The sequence below is a fragment of the Sciurus vulgaris genome (assembly GCF_902686455.1).
Source record: "Sciurus vulgaris genome assembly, chromosome: 12".
In the NCBI taxonomy this organism is placed as follows: Eukaryota; Metazoa; Chordata; class Mammalia; order Rodentia; family Sciuridae; genus Sciurus; species Sciurus vulgaris.
The window spans coordinates 620,339-637,030 of record NC_136473.1 but is presented as its reverse complement, the minus strand read 5'-3'; the positions used below and the strand labels follow the sequence as shown (position 1 = coordinate 637,030).

Sequence of the window (16,692 nt, the reverse complement as noted above, 5' to 3'; positions counted from 1 at the left end):
GCGACTGTCTAACCCCAGCGCTGCCAGCCACAGTCACTGGGGCCTAGAGGAGGCTGCGCTAGCCTCTGACCGCAGAAACACCGGCGAGGCGCTCCCAATCCGGGCGAGGTTCCCGGAAGCGAGGCAGCCAGGCGCTTACAGGAGCGCGCGGCGCGGCTGGGCCGCCGCTACCGAGTGATTCTGCGGCGGGTTCAGAACCCGCGGGCGGACAGCTCCCTGGCGCCGGACGCGGCTGCGCACGCGATAGCGGGCGGGGCTGGCGCTTGAGCCGGGCGCAGGCAGGACGCGCCGCTGTCCCCCTCCCTGGCTCCACCCTGCCCACCCGCGCCGGGCCGCGGGGCCTGCGGGTGGCGGCCCCCGCAGCAGGCGACCGCCCGGGCCCGGGCCGCGCGCCCCGCCCGCCGCCGGAGAGGTGGAGCGTCGCGGCGAGGCCCGCCCGGCTCTCCCCGCCCCCGCGCGGGCCGGGCTCCTCATTGGCCGGCGGCCGGAGGTGCGGGAGGCGGGCCCGCCCGGCGGCTCGCGCCCGGGAAGGTCGGCGGCGCAGCGCGGGTGCCGCGGGGCTGGCGCGCGGGGACGCGGCGGCCGGGCGCGGCGGAGGCACAGCGGGCGGAGACACAGCGGGCGGGGGCGGCGGCGGCGGCGGCGGCGGCGGCGGCGGCGGCGGCGGCGGCGGCGCTGGAACCGGCTGAGCCCCTTCTCGCCGCGGCCCCAGCCCGCGGTGCCCGAGCTCCCAGGCGCACCCCGGGCGCGGCCCGAGCGGCCAAGACGGCGGGCCGGCCGGGCACGGGGCGGCGGGCGCTGTGCTGCGGGCTGCGCTGGTGGGGGGCGGCGGGCCGCGGCGCGGGCCCCGGGCCTGGCGCGTGCGGCTGGGAGGCGCTGTGGGGGGCGGGCGCGCGGGTGGCCGGGGCCATGGCCGAGGGCGGCGGGGGCGCGCGGAGGAGGGCACCCGCGCTGCTCGAGGCGGCCCGCGCGCGCTATGAGAGCCTGCACATCTCGGACGACGTGTTCGGCGAGTCGGGCCCGGACAGCGGCGGGAACCCCTTCTACAGCACCTCGGCCGCTTCGCGCTCCTCCTCGGCCGCCTCCTCCGACGACGAGCACGAGCGCCCTGCGCCCCCGGGGGCCGCCGCACCGCCCGGCAACCCCGACTCGCAGGAGCCAGAGGAGGACGAGGCCAGCGCGGGCTGGAGCGCCGTGCTGCGGGACCGCCCGCCCCCGCGCTTCGAGGACACCGGTGGTGAGGAGTGGCTGCGGGGTGCAGGGGCGCGGCCCGGGCGACAAGCGCTCAGGGCAGGGCGGGCGGGTCCTAGAGGCGCGTGGGCCTCGTGGGGCACCTGTGCGTTTCAGGAGGTTGTGGGGGCTGGGAGGTAAAGTGGGAAAGGGTCCTGCTGCGCTCTCCTGGTGGGTGGATGCCACGCCCGCACTTTACCAGTGACTGATCCCAGAGGTTCTTCCCCTCATCTGCCGCGGCACACCTGTGGGCTTGGTGAAGTTGAGCTACCCTATTGGGGGAGGCTGAAAGCTTGGCGTGGCTGGGGCTGGGCCCAGGTGTCATTTTGCTGATGGCAAGAGGGGCCCAACTGCCAGAGGTGAGGCAGGTTCCAGTTGGAGCCTGACAGAGAGGAGCCCAGAGGCCACCCACTGCGTCTTTACAGGCTGAGCTAGTTTTCTGCTAATCTGGGAAACTTCCCTGTCCATGCCATGGGGTTTCTTGCTAAGAATGTGGAGCGTGAAGCACGACTTTCACATGGAAGTGCTAGGGGGTGTGGGCTGCGACAGAGGTGCTTTCAGGTGTGGGGATATGCCCCCATATATGGAGAGGTGACTGGAGTGCTGGCCGATGAGGCTGCTTGGATTCCTCCTGCTGCCTGCTTGCTGAGTTGGGCTTTAAAATGTCACTACTTTGCGGTGGCTCAGTGCCTCTGCTCTTTGAAAAGGTGGAAACCCTCCTTCCTAGCTGTCCTCCCTGGTAGGCCCGTTCTCTCTCACCATGTTCATCTCTGGGTACAGAAACAGTGGTAATGAGGGCCAGGGAGTGGCCGCCCTGGGCCTGATGCAGCTTTTCGTGTGGCTGCCTCTTTTTTTGTGGGGAGAGGATGGTAGGGATCCAACCTAGGTCATTGTGCATGCTAAACACAGCCTCTCCTCCTGTGGCTCTTTGTGTTTCAACCTGTCAGGAACAGGCATATGGGAGGGCAGGCCCAAGGGCCTCTGGCTGGAGCCCAGGCTTAGCTCTGGACATGGTGCTGCAGCTTGCTGGGTGGCTGGGAGGACTGGCTGGACTCTGAAGGGAGTGGTCTGTGAGCCTGTGTCAGGCTGCAGTCACTGGATGTGATGAGCAGCAGTTGGGCTTGGAGGGTTCAAGTTACCTGTGCAATGCTTGGGGTGGGTAAATCTTAAAGCCTGCTGGTTTGGGCTGTAGGTAACAGTGTGGAGATTTTCAGAACCACTCACTGTGAGTAGTCCTTATGTACCACTCTCCAGCTTTCAGAGTGCCATTAGGGCTTCCTATCCTGGACAACCGCTTTCCATGTTGGCTTTAGGAGTGGTGCCAGACCGGGGCCCTGGTTGGACAGACTATGCTGTGAGCATCTGTGGTTCAGTTGGTCTTGGAGAGCTGAAGAGATAAACCAACCTGGGAGAACCATGCAGGTGTCTTAGGTCTCAGGTCAAACAGGGAAGTTGTGCAGGGTTGGGCCTGGTTGTGAATGTAAGCCGTGATTCTGCTGGAGCAAGAAGGCCGGTTGCTGAAATACATTCTAAAGCAATCTCATGTTTCTCGGTAGCCTATAACGGGGGATGTTCTGAAGCAGAGCCCTGTGATCTATCCGCGGCAGTGCTTATGGTCATGAAGCGCAGTATCCTGTGTCATTGGGCATTGGGTTCACATTCTGCTTCCTGCAGATGCCCACTGGATTGTGCCTGGACCTGAGAGTCACAGTGGAGCCCTTTCCCAGGCAGGCACGTGCTCTGTTGGTATTTATATCCGATGTTGTTTTCCTGCTCTGTGTGGGAGCTTGTCTTCTAAATCCAGATCTCATTTAGAATTTCCTCTCTGCAACACTCTCTCCCTGAAGGAAATTTGGGTTAAGGGGTGGAGGGTAAAGGCTGATGCCTGGTTAAGGTTGAAGTCAGATTTCCCTGAAACAATGGAAGGTAATTTATGGAGGCTTCAAAGAGATGGTAAGAGAAAGTCCTTGTGTCTGGTAGCTCGGAGAGAGAAGGATGCGTTTATGAAGAGGCCAGAAGCTGCACCCCAGTGTTCTGAGAGCAGAGAGACTCAGTCTGCCAGTCTTATCCACAGCCGGCATCCGAGACACCCCAGCAGTCAGCTGCTCCTCACTGCAAGGAGTGCAGACTGTGTTGCTCCCCTATCGTTGCCCAGTTTTTCCTGATAAGTCTCCCTGAGTGGGATGAGGAGACCGAGAGCGTGACAGTTTGATCTGTAATCTGCTTTCATAATAGAACATTTGTGATTGAAACGCTCTGCCGTCCAAGGATGAAAGCCCAGATTCTAGACCTATCTGAGATTCTCTTGCCTTGACCCCGTTGTGAAAACAGCTGTACACGCTTGTATGTAAATGTGCAGACATGTAAGTAACTGTTACGTGTACGTGCGCATTGCTGTGCTCCTTTGAGTTGAGTCGGTTTGTTCTGTCAGAAAGAGATCCTAACGTTTGTCCTGAAGTCCTCTGAGGACCTGCAGACCTTTGCAGAGGGTCCCTGTGCAGGAGGGATGTGATCACTGAGGACCATCCTGTTTGGAGCTGCAGTAGGAGCTGCCAGATGGCCCGGTGCGGGGAGAGCACAGCAGAGAGGGGAGGGGCAGAGCTGGATCCAGAGCCACCCTGGGGCTGCGTTTCTGCAGCTCCGGTGAGTTCGGGGTGAGTCCTGGCCCTCTCCTATGTTGTTCGGCATCTTCTTCCTGGAGCAGTTGGGGTGGGTTACCTCCTGCCTCCTCCCTCTCACCTCCCCCAGGTTTTGACTGTGCTCTGAGGTGTGGGTCCCCTTGGGATGATTTAAATATAAACACTGCCAGCAGGCTGCCTGCCAGGCTCTTAACCCCTGCGCGTATGGAGGGTCATCCCGGGGACTGAAGCCCTTTCTGGAGCAGGGGCGCAGGACCTACTCCTAACGAGGCTTGCAGCAAATCCCCCAAAATAGCCTCTCAAGCTGTCAGCTTCCCAGCCTGCTGTGCAGATAACCAGCGTGGCCTGCAGCTCCCTCCTGAAACAGTGTGGAATCAGGCCCATCTGTGTTCTGGGCCTCTGCCTCTGTTTCTTCCTCCCTTCTGTCTTGTGAGGAGACAGAGGGCCCATGGCTCCAGGGCCCCCGTCTCTGGTGTGTCTGGTCCTGGTCAGGCTGGGCTGGGGTCTGCGGGACTTGCCCTCTCAGTCAGAGGGTGAACTTCATGGGAGGTTTTTTCAGCCCCTGTGCCCCGCCAGCAGCCCTCTAACCCTCCGGTGAAGGCGTGACCTTGGAAGCTGGAGAGGGACGCAGGGCATTGAGAATCAATGCTGCCGAGTGTTCTGTTTTAAGCTTGCTGTTGGTTTGACGTCTTCCTGACAAACAAGAAGAGGAAATCTCCCTGAAGGCCGGAGTTAAACCGGGACCCTCTGTCCCATGGGCGTTGCACGCTCACACACCTGGAGCCCCTGTGGGGTCAGGTGTCCCTGCGTCTGGCCTTAGCTCTGCAGGCACTGTGGTGCAGAGGAGCCAGGGTCTTGGGGAGCTGTGAGAGGAACCCTGCGCAATGCTGGAGACACCCAAGCAGGCCCACACAGGCCTGGGAGAGGGCTGACCCTGGCCCTCCCGAGGGTGCTTGCCCCAGGAGCCTGCTAGTCAGGCCGGTGCCCCGGGCTCCTGGTGACATTGCTGACCACCAGTTTACCTTTGTAATTGCTCTTTGGTGTATTACCACACCTGATCTTCACAGGGTCTCTGTGGCAGAGAGGTGCTGTCCCTGCTGGCAGAGGCAATGTGCCATTCCAGCAGCGTGGGGGCGGTGGGAAGAGCTGGCCCCAGGTGGGCTTGGCAATGCAGGACAGGCAGCACCTTTTACTTATTTATCTTAAGCTGGAACTTTTCTCAGATACTCGTTTTCACATTCACCGGTGGAATTGCCTTTGGCCCTGTGGTCGGCATGCCGCTCTAGAGACCCGGCCCGGGAGGGGAGTTTTGCCGCCAGCACCTGGTCAGGGCCAAAGGGTCTGGAGTTGCACCCTGGCTGTGCCTGGCTGGGACCTCTGGGATGCCGACAGGGCAGTTGAGTCCTGACCCAGTTCTGTAGGCTCAGATCTACTTTTATTTTTAAGAACTATGATTGTATATTTTTTCTCATTAACAACTGATTTGTTTCTTTTAGAAAATTTTTTAAAAAGATGAAGAAACTAAAATCTTGTGATCTCCCATTACCCAGGATAGCCAGGCGGCATTACTGAGCCCAGGCCTCCTGTGTCTGAGGTCCGTGGTGCCGGGGTCATGGTGAGGGGTCACAGGTGTCTCCTTTTCCACTTCACAGGCGTGCTGGGCGGAGGCCTCCCTGCGGCACGTGGGGCGGGGGGCTCGTGCCCTCCTGTGCCTCCAGCTGAGCCCAAGCCTCATGGTGCACCCCTGCCCTCGCTCCTCTGCCAGCGCCCACAGGGTTTCCAGGCCAGGGCTTCGCACGTGGCCAGGCTTTGGGTGTCTGCTGTGAGGGTGCCTTCAGAGCCGTGCCTGCTGCGCTCCTGCCAGCCGCCAGCCAGCGTGCCCACGAGAAGGGGCCCTGTGAGGGCCAGCAGGCCGGCCTGTGCTGCTTGGGTGGGATGGAGCTTGCGGCGAGTCCACTTGCCAGGCAGGCCGGGGTGCGAGACGTGTGCCCGGCAGTGCCTTCTGCACAGGCGCGCTGCGTGGCTGCCACCCGGGTCCGGCACCTGGCAGCGGCAGCTGGGTTCAGGGCCCCGTCACTGCACGCTGCCCTGCTCGTCTGCGAGGTCCGTCCACGGCGCTCCTGAGCAGTCTTGCTCCCGTGTTGCCCACGGTGGTCCCCGTGCAGGGTACTGTAGTTATCCTACTGTAGACTTTTGGGTTGTTTCCAGTTGAGGGGCTTTTTTTCCAGTCGTGTGAATTGAACCCAGCTACTTTACCAGCCCAACCCTTTTTGCTTTTATTTTGAGACCTGGTCTCGCCAAATTCCTGAGACTGGCCTTGAACCCGTGATCCTCCCACCTCGGCCTCCGAGTCACTGGGATTAGAGGTGTGCACCACACCCACGGCCCAGTTTGGGGATGTTTATAAATAGATCTTCTGAAAAAGTCCTTTTTTATTTTTTATTTTTTTTAAACAGACATACACATCCTTTCTCCTGGATATGTGTACCTGGGACCGGGACTGCTGGGTGTAGGTCAGGCGTGTGTTCACCTTTAGTGCAAGGCCTTTCGGCTTGGCCGTGTTGGCGTTTGGAACCAGTAACCCTTTGCTCGTGGAGGGTGCCGCAGGGCCTTGGCAGCAGGGTGGGCTCTCCCTGCCAGGTGCCCTCCTCTGTTGTAAGTGGATGTCAGGGGATGTCTGCAGATGTTGCCACATGTTTCCTGGGGCAGGACCTCCTGGTGGAGGACCCCTGAGCTGCTGCCACATGGGTCACCATTTGATCTCGCACCAGCAGAGTGTGGGAGGTGGCAGGTATCAATTCAGCAAAGGCCTTGCACCCTGCTGGGGTGAAGTAATAGGGGAGACACGTGCCCTGGGGCTGGGGAGAGAGGGGTGGGGGAAGGGCGTGCCTCTGGGCCCCAGGTGCTTCCTCATCCCTCTCAGCTGGGAGGAGGGGCCCCTCAGCCATGTCTGCAAGAAAACTGGCACCCAGAGAGCTGCCTTGTCTGCGTTGATGGGCGGAGAGGCGCAGTCCTGGACCCCACCGCAGCCCTGCTACCCGACCCCGCTTCCTGTCCCCGCTTCCTGACCCCACTTCCCGACCCCACTTCCCTGTGAGGCTTTCTGCAAAGCTGCCTGAGTCTGCATTTGTGTTTGTCCCGTTGCAGGAACAGTGGGGGAGCCCGATCTCCAGCTCAGCAGGGATACAGGGTTCCTGGCGATGCCGGCCCCAGGAGGGTTTGGAAGGATTTGGACAAGGTGGGACTGTGGAGAAGCACATGTGGAGGCGCAAGAAGAGCCAGCATGTTACAAGGCCCCCCCGAGGCTTCCATGCTGAGGCGCCGCCAGTTCCCGAGTGCAGCGCCACCTCCGTTGCCTCCACCCGTCCGTCAGCCTTGGCCTCTGCTGTTTTCATCTGCGTGTGCTGCTTCATTTCCAAGGCCTCTTGGTTGCCTGCATTCTCTCTGGGTTGCAACCACAGCAGTGGCCTGTAACTCTTTCACGTAGGGGACGTGTAGGGTCACCTTGTGGCCAACTGTACAGTGGCTCCTCGCTGTGGCACAGGTGGCACAGGTGTAAGGACAGCACACTGTGCTTGGGGCAGGTATCTGCCTGCTCTTCCCTTTCCTCTCCAGGAGGGAGGTGGCCTCAAATCTGCCGAGTTTGGGTGTCACGGAGTTCTTGCCTTCTGAAGGACTTAGGGGCAGTGTCACTGGGCACATGAGCAGTTATGTTTTGTTTTCTCTGGCGTGGGGCTGTGGACGGTTCCCCCCGTCCTGCGGTCCTCGGCCTCTGCCCAGCTTGGCGGCAGTCGGTCTGGCCACTTCCATTTCATCTCCTCTGCCTTGACCTGGGGCTGTGCATTATTTCTGACCTGCTTTTTCTCTAGGTTCCCTTTCCATCCTTCCTTCTTCCTTGGCAGTGCTGGGGATGGAACCCAGGGTCTCACATACTCCAGACATGTAGCTACATTCCCAGTCCTTTATTTTCCATTCATTCTTATTTTTAAAATACTTTAAAAACATTTTATTTGGAAATACCTTCATACTCGTAAATACGTAGTAAGAACCCAACCCACTTTATTTCATTTTGCGACAGGGTCTTGCTAAGTTGTCCCGGCAGCTGGCTGGATCAGGCCAGCCGGGGTGCATGCTGCCTCTGGCTGGCCCGGCGTACGGATGGTCATGTTTTTACATAGCTGAGAGCCCTTCCTTGCTCTGCACGTGGTGGTGATTGTCTCTTGGCTCTTGGCGATGCCCTGCAGGCGCGTAAGCGGCAGGTTGGGTGAGGTCCTGCGGGGGGTTCAGGGCTGCGGAGGGCTGCCTGCCTCCTTCTGGAGCCTGCTTTGAGTTTCCATGCCAGGCCTCAGTGCTCTGCCGTGTGGGCTCCACCAGCCTCCCTTTGTGAGTGGATGTTGAGTCGTTAGAGCACCTTTTTGAAAAACTTGAATTCTTCCCCCTCAAGTTTAGTTTCAGCCGCTGTTGAACGTCCACAGACCGATCCGTTTCCCCTGCTAACATTCTGTCCCCATCCCCCTTACCTCACAGCTGTTGTTCTGCAAGGGCAGGTGCTCTTTGAGAAGGGGTCTGAGCAGCACCGGGCAGTGCCTGTGACGTCCACGTTACCTGTCCTGTTCCTCTTGTGTGTGGAAGCTCTTGCTCCCCTGGCGCGTCTCCTTGGGAGAGACGAGCGGCCGTGACGGTCCTCATGGCCACACTCCTCTGCTCACAGCCTGCAGTGTTCAGCCCGTGGAGGAGGGCGCGTGAGGCTTGCAGGCGGGTGACCCGGAACAGGTAGCCGTGGGCGAGAGTGAGACACTGGTGACATCGGAGTCCCTCGTTGGCCGTGGGGGGTTCACTCTCAGGCATGCTGGCCTCCGCGTGACTCAGTGGCATCGTTGTGGTGTTGCGGAGGTCGGGGCCTCCCTTACAGGTACCCACAGGTGCCCCACAGGTGCTCCCTCCTGCCCAGGGAGCCCTGGCTCTGGTTGAGACCCTCCTTGGCATCCTGGGCTGTGGGCTGGTGGTCACGCCTGGACTCTTCCTCAGGTGGGTCTCCTCCAAGGTCAGGTGACCTCTGTCTTGGAGGCCCCTGCTCCTGGCCCTTCCCCTGGGAGAAGTTCACTCTGCCTGAGTGACTTCCCTCCTGCACTGTCAGCAAGGGGGACGGATCGTGCCGGCCTCTGCCACGGCCTTCTCCATCGCTCATGCCTGGGACGTGTGCCTGTCGCCCCTCCTGTCCCTTTGCTTCTGGGGCCTCCGATCTTGTCGGTGTCCTCTGTCTCGGTGGTCTGCTGTGCTCCATGGTGTGTGGCCTCACCGCCTGGGTGGGTGCTTCAAGTCACTGCCCCTCGGCTGCCGCGTGGGGAGGGGGTAGCTGGAGTCACGCTCCCTTTCCTGTGTTCGGCCATGGCTCCCGTGAGCTCTGTGGTCACCCTACGTTCAGGTGCCCCTGTGCCCTCCTGCCATGCTCTTCCTGGTGTGAGTGACTCCGAGGGCCTTCCCGCCGCTGGGGGGGTGACCCCTCGGCCGCTGCTCCCGGCGGTGGCTTTGGCATTGGGGTCCGGCTGATTCACTGCGGGCAGTCGGGCCCTGTTCTCATTCTGCTTGGGCCTGCGCACCCCTCGACGGCCGTGGGCTTGCCCTCCGTCTTGCTGAGGACGGGGGTGTCAGTGCGGGGGCTGCTGCAGCTCTGCCGGGAGGCTGGGAGGGAGGTGTTGCCAGGGAGCCCAGTGGGCCGCTGTGTGCCTGTGCCAGCCTAGCCCGGGTGAGAGGCCGGGAGCAGGGATCCTGCTGGCCACACAGTGTGGCTTCACTACGTCCCAGCCCTCCAAAATCAGGTTTTACGCAAGCAGCTTTGCTCCCTGGACTGGCTCGGGCCCGGGTCTGCTGAGGCCTTGAGCTCAGCTTCTGCCCTTGGCAGTGTGCATCTCTGCCCGCCAGGAGGCTGCTTCTGCAGTCAGGACCTGGTGACGGCTGCCCGTGGGAAGACCTCGGCTCGGGGTGAGCAAGCCCCGTGCTTCCTGTGTGCAGGCCTGTCACACTGTGCACGTGGCCTGACCTGCCACGAGCACTGCTGGCACCAGCGTGCAGTCTCCCCAGGAACCAGCCAGCAGCCGCCCTAAAGTGGGGCTCCACCCGTCCTGTCCTGGTGGTCTGCATAGAGCTGCTGGGGCAGGGACAGTGTGAGCCGTGGGAAAGGTTGCTTCTCGGTGACCACAGGCAGCTCCCATGCTTCTCAGGGTGGGGATAGCATCGCCTGGGCCCTGATGGGTTGCAGTCCAGGCCTGATCCTGCGTGGCTGGGCGACCTCTCTGGACCGTCCTCTCAGGCCCGACTCACAGGCTGTGTGCGGCGGAGCATGAGGGCTCAAGCCCGGCCTGTGGGAGGTGCCCAGAGAGCACCGGCTCTTTCCTGCGGCTGTTCTGCCACGTGCTGCGTGGCACAGCATGGGGTTCCAGTCTTCGTCGAGTGCCCTGCGTCTCCAGCACTGTCCCAGGGCCTTGGGGTGCCTGCAAGGGCACTTGCTGCAGAGGGGACCCCAGCAGGCATTGAGTAGGGCAGGCGGAAGCTTGCAGAGGGGCATGGGAGGCACAGTAGGCCAGGGGCTTGGGAGCGGTGGGGCAGGGAGGTCCCTTGCAGAATCAGCATGGGCAGGCCTCACTGAGGAGCCAGGCTTCCAGGGGGTGAGCAGCTGGCCGCTTGCTCCCCTAGGAGGCAGTACCTGTACTCAGGCGAGGCACTGCCTGCCATGTGTGCCTGCAGGAGGCGGGAGCCCCCTGGAGCCAGGAGGTCAGGGCAGGGGCAGGCCGAGGCCTTGGAGGCTGTCAGGAGGAGCTGGCGTGGACTTTGAGCGTGACGTGGCACATTGTAGCAAGGGGTCATGTGCCCCTTGTAATGTCTCGAGGTGCTGTGGCACTGGGCCGAGGGTCCTCATGGGAGGGCTGGTGTGGACCTGAGCCCAGGAGTGGGTGGAGGTGGCCCCAAGTGTTTAGATTCCAGGCACCGCAGGGCCTAGCCAGGCGGTGCCCTGAGGGATGGCGTGGCCTGACCTTGGCCTGCATTGAAGGGGCCCCAGATGTATACGCAGGGGCGGGTCAGGCTCCGTCTCAGCAAAGTCTGCATTCATAGCAGTACCTCCTGGAGCCTGGGTCACCCGCTGCTGCTCACCACGCGTCACTGCTCACGTCCCTGTTAGAGGTGGCGTGGCAGGTGACGTGTCTGGAAGGGCCAGAAGGTCTGGTGAGCATTACCCAGCGAGGCCTCCGGGTGGGCCTCGGGGGTGGGCATCACTGTGTTCCCCCTCAGAGCCAGAGTGCAGGCCCCTGGACTGGGCAGGGCTCCTGAGGGCCAGGGCCCAGGAGCAGGTTTTCTACCATGGCCCCTCCTAGCAGAGTGCCCACCCCACTGGACCCTCTGTGGGAGACTCACCTGCTGTAGGGCTCGCCCCCGAGATGAAGCCCGCCGTGCCAGCGAGCAGCAAGGCTTGTCGGGTGAAGTCGGCAGCAGAATGTAGTGCACCGATTAAGTCAGTTTCAGACTAAGGGTCTCCTAGGGAAAGGAGCCTGCGTCACCCGGGACACACGTATCTAAGGACACGTTACTGGTCTTGCATCTGGCTTCAGATTGGACTGGCACCCCTGTTGTCGCTGGCCGGTCTGGATGCCCTGCCTTGGTGTGTTCTTGCTGGCTGCACCTGAGGCTTAGCCCACCAGCCACCACGGTAACCTGTCAGGGTTGCTAAGTAACAACTTGACTTTGAGAGAGCTGTCTGGTTTTGTTGGTGCTGCGGGCCCCTGGGCCTGCCTGAGCTGCGTGTGAGGCAGAGCCTGCCACGGCGTCCACAGGGCGCTCCCTGCCCCTGCCTGGCTCGGAGGCACTGCTTTGGGGCTGGTGCGCTGGTCCTGGGCTGGGTTCTCGTCCTACTCGATATGGCCTGAGGAGCTGTTGCTGAGGACAGGGGATGTACACTGAGGCCTGAGGTCCTCAGCCCTGGACACACAGTCCTGGTGGGTGGGGTGGGCCATACTGGGAGCGCAGAGACCTGGGTGGGTTCTGCAGAGAAGAGGGCTCGCCCGAGGCTGTGTTCCTGGTTCTGAACCCAGCATGCTCTGTGCCAAATGCCGCCTCCTGCCCGCCATGGGCTGACCTGAGTGTCCCAGAGTACAGGTGGAGTCCTAACCTTCCTCAGAGCGTAGCCCGATTTGGAGACAGGTCCTTGGAGAGGTGATTCAGGTCAACTGAGGTCCTTACAGTGGGCTCTGGTGCAGTCTGGCTGGGGTCCTTCTTGGAAGAGGCCATCAGGACACAGACACCCTCAGGGGCCACCACGTGAGGACGCATGGAGAAGACGGTATCTGCAGACCAAGAAGAGGGCTCAGGAGGAACTGGCCCCGTGACACCTCCACCCTGGACTCAGCCTGAACAGGCAGATGTAACTTTCAGTTGTTGAAGCCTCTGAGCCTGTGGTGCTTTGTGGACACCCCACTGGTGAGCCGGGCACCAGCTCTTTGCTATGCACTTGGGGTTCAGATGGCAGGTCTTGGCCTTCTGCCCCGTGGGCAGTTTCCAGGGCCTGTGGAAGTGCTGGGACCAGCTGTGCCTGCCCCTCGGCCTCGCAGGAAGTGCACTGCAGCTGGCTTGCGGGCGCTGCTAGGCCGTGTGGTCTGAGGGCCACGATGCTGCTGTGCCCGTGCCTGTTCCCAGCCCCGGAGGAAGCCGGGTCCTCCTGCAGCACCTGCACTCGAGCTCCGAGGATGTGCCGCCCTGCGCGGAGGCTGAGGCTGCTGCTCCGGGGGCCGCGCGCCTGCCCCAGCCCCCATCGGCCCACATGAGCGCCACGTGACCCTCGCGTTTGGGAGAAGATATTATCCTAGAGCTATTTTTGTGGCAGCGACATCTTGGAGTAATTAAAATTATTTTTATATCATTGTTTTGAGGAATGAACTTGACAACTCTTCTTACCCTCCCCCCGTTGCTAGGATTAGCTTGCTGTTTAAAGCTGTGTCCTTCGTAAAAGCGTCCATCACCCTCAAACACGAGCCCCTGGAGGACAGGTTGGTTGGGGAGGACCGAGCGAGGCTGGATTCTGGACTGCCAGTGTGCTGGCCCAGGGACTCGAGGCCACGTGGCTTGCTTTCCTCGCCGAGGCCGGATGCTGAGAAGTCCCGCTCCCCATCACCAGGCGGGCTTCAGGTGGGGTGCAGACAGGGAGTCTGGCAGAGCCGAGCGGTGGTCTGCCGATGCTGCAGCTGGCCAGGCGGGTGCCCCCAATTCCTGGGCTGGACAGCAGGAAGGGGCTTTGACCACAGTGGCCAGCTGGAGGCAGGGTGAGCATGTTTGTGTGTGCTCATGTGCACACGTGTGTGCAGGCAGGCTGGTGGCCTCAGTGGAGTGTGATCCCCAGGATGGCGCAGACAGCTGAGGATTTGGCATAAACCAGAGTGGAAATCTGTCCCCAGCTGTCCTTAGAGACCCCAGCATGTGGCTTCCGACCCCTGGACAGGGTCCTCAGGCGCCTGAGGACCGCAGCCCTTCTGGTTTACGGCGTGATTGCGAACAGGTCTGTTACCCTCCTGGGTAGGTGTCTCCCCACGGCGCCCCTGGTGTTAACCCAGAAAAGTGAACTCTGCTGGCAGGGCCCACTCTAGGCCTCACATCAGCCTGGAGCAAGGGAAGGGCTGGGGCAGTGTTGGCCCCGTAGTCAGTTAAGCGGGGGCTGGTAGGGCCCTGGAGGCAACCGGGCAGAGCCCTCCATACCATCTGTGGAGATAACCTGATGGAGGCTTGGGCAGCGGAGGTGGACAGATTGCAACCCCGTCTTGTTGAGGCCCGGGCTGAGCGGTGCAGGATGGCCTTCCTGAGGAGAGGACAGGAGAAGCCAGCTTCCCAACAGAGAGTGGAGGGAGGCAGAAGCCCCAGCACGCAGGGCAGAGTCGGCAGAGAGCCTGGAAGCGCTTGGGTGGCCTCAGGACCAGCTCCTCTTCCCTGGGCTGGCACGGAAGGCCTGGTGGCAGATGCCTGGTGGGTTGTAGCTTCTGGGAGCAGCAACCTGTGTTCCAGGGTGGCAGCCTTTGGAGATGTCGGAGGCAGGCCACCCAGATGGGCTCCTCCCGTGGCCCCCCTTCCTGTTCCGGGTCTCCTGGTGCACACAGCCCTCCCTCGCCAGGCGCAGGGGCTGAGCCCCACTTCTCTGCAGCTCTGCCCTGCTTCCCAGATGGTGCTGCAGAGCTGGACCTGGGGACTGAGCCTCAGGCTGGGACATTTCCACGGTTCAGCTTCTGGACTCAGCAGGAGCCCAGGGAGGGGCAGAAGCTGGGCACAGGGGCCACACGTGGAAGTGTGACCTGCAGACCAGGGCAGTGATGGCTTTGGAATGCAGACGCAGGAGATGTCGAGGGCACTCTGCCAGAGGACAGGATTCCAAGGAGCAGCCTAGAGGCAGGGCGAGGCGTGAAGGCTGGAGCAGGCCCCAGGACGCAGAGCTGCTGTCCTCGGGTTCATGGCGGAGGTAGAGGACGGCGCTCTGGGGGCTTTTATCTGACCCGTGGAGGGAGGGAGCTTCTGGAACTTGGCGGCACTCAGCGCCGCTGTGGAGCAGGCTCGAGGGCGGCCTGGGGTCCGGCCTGTGGCAGCCAGGTGATCCTGGCTCCCGCACCTCTGCTTCAGAGCGGGGTGTGTCGGGTACAGGAGACCAAAGGCAAGACTGTCACTGGCACTTATGGCCGGGCAGCTTCGCACACCCTTCGCGGTGCTGCTGAGCATGGAAGAGAGGCCTGTGGGCCCAGAGGCGAGACGGTTGCAAAGCCTCTGATGTTTGTGGGCTGTTAGACGTGACAGAGACCAACTTCTCTGGAAGAGCACTTTGTCCCTTGTGCAGTGTGGCAGAGCTGTGCTGCGGGCGTCCAGAGGTGGCTCCGTCCTCCTAGATCGTGGCTGGGTCCTGGAATCTGCTGCACGAGAAGCCAGTCCTTGTTGTGACTTGGCAGGAAGGCATCCAGGAGCAGGGCCTGGTGTCCCCACCAGCCCGTGCTGGACGATCTGACCGTGGTGTGGCCCATGCCCTAGGGGCCAAGGTAGCTTCTGTGCTGTGGCCTCCAGCCTCCATGACCTCCATATCCAGATGTGTCCTCCTGCGTGACCCTCCTCACGGCCCTCCAGAGACTGTCCCCTGAGGTCAGGCAGGATGCAGGGCCCGTTGCTGGTGCACGCTGGTGGGCAGAACTGCGGGCTCTGCAGGAGTGCCACGCCACATGGCATCCTGCTGGTGGGCACAGGGAGCCGTGGCCGCGGTGGCTCGCTTCTGCTCTCTGGCCTGTGGGATAAAGCAGGGGACCTGGTCGCCTCCTGGTGCTGGGCCCCTGCGCACAGCCTCTCTTCCAGGGTTCCACCGTGCCGCTGTATCCTGAAAGTGCTCTGCCCTCTGATCTGTGTGGCCTCGCCTCTTTGCCCCTGCAGTTGCAGGCTGGCGCCCACCCGGGACCCTAACTGCACTTTCAGAGTGAAGTTGGCAGACAGCCCAGCCCACAGGTGCCACAGCGAGCACCCCATGATGTCCAGCTCTCTCAGGGCCTTGGCCCTCCCTGGTCCAGGCTGTGGACCTACCTGGCCTGTAGGCTTCAGCTTCCCGACAGTTCCCCAGCCAGCAGAGAACGCTGCTGAGGGCAGACTCTGGCCAGGTGCCTGTGGGAAGCAGGGGGCCTCCTCCCTCCAGCCCTGGTCCAGCCTCCTGACCTAAGGCCTCCTTGAAGGCCCACCGCAGCCAGGTGAGCACACAGGGAGGAGTTTGGGTGGAGGGCTGTCTTATTCCAGCCACCCTGTCCTTTATTCTAACTGTAAATCCAAACCACCGCGACCCCTTCCTAAAGAATTGAGTCAGGGTCGACAGGGAAAGGCACTCTCAGGAAACTTCGCTGACTGCGGGCTTAGAGATGCCTTGGAGGCAATGGTGTGAGTCAGGCTGTGTGGACTCTGCGGCTTGGCAGGGCCTTTGTCTGTTTCCGCTTGCCGTTTACAGAGCTTGAAATGGTGTCTGAATGACGCCACGTTACTGCTCTCTGTCTGCCAGGCTGCAAGGGTCACCGGGAAGTAAGTGCTCAGGGCTGGGGGGGTAGCTCAGTGGATAGAGTGCTTGCCTGCATGCACAAGGCCCTGGGTTCAATCCCCAGCACCACACAAAGAAGTGCTCTTAGCTGCATAGAAGGGGATGGGACTCGGGGACGGGCTCCTTCAGCAGTGTGGCCTCCTGGGCCAAGGGGGTGGGGCTGTAGGGTCTGCGCCTTGGGCTCCCCACCGAGCCTGGGTCTCAGGTGAGGCTGTGGAGCGCAGGCGAACCTGTCCTCACAATCAGCCTTCCTTTCCAAGTCCCTTCCTACCTTGGGATTGTCCCGTTGCTGGGTAAAGCCCCAGGCTTGAGGTTGGGACTGTGTGGATCACATCTCAAAGACACGAAGCCCGAATGTGTAAAGATTCCTTAACCAAATCAAGAAGCACAATGGCGGTCACCTCCCGGGCAGAGCCAGCAGGGGAGACCGAGGGCCAGGCCAAGTGAGCGTGGGCTTGGGCTTGTGCAGGGCCAGGCGAGTCGGATGCAGCTCTCGGTGGGAGGCTCCCTGTGGCCAGTTCCGGTGCCTGCCAGGCCCTTCTATCCCACAGTGCTCCCGAGGGGCCGCAGTCCCCTTTCCTTCCTCTGGTGCCTCTGTATCGGAGGTTTCCCTGTCCTGTCTCCCGGATGCTGTGCACCGGCTCTTTGAAATGCTGCTTCCATTTACTTGCCATAACCCTGCTTCAGGGAGGGAGGCTCCGATCCCCAGCGCCTGCCTTTCAGCTCCGGTCAAGGCCCTGC

At 61.7% G+C, this 16,692-nt stretch overlaps 1 protein-coding gene across 1 annotated transcript in view; it reads left to right on the top strand.

The window, feature by feature from the left end:
• The first annotated feature begins 435 nt into the window (after positions 1-435).
• PGBD5 (piggyBac transposable element derived 5) overlaps positions 436-16,692 on the top strand; it is a 140,637-nt gene continuing 124,380 nt past the window's right edge. The window contains exon 1 of the mRNA XM_079107636.1: positions 436-1,237. Coding sequence (XP_078963762.1) covers positions 910-1,237 — 328 coding nt within the window. The 5' untranslated portion in view covers positions 436-909. The remainder of the gene's footprint in view (positions 1,238-16,692) is intronic.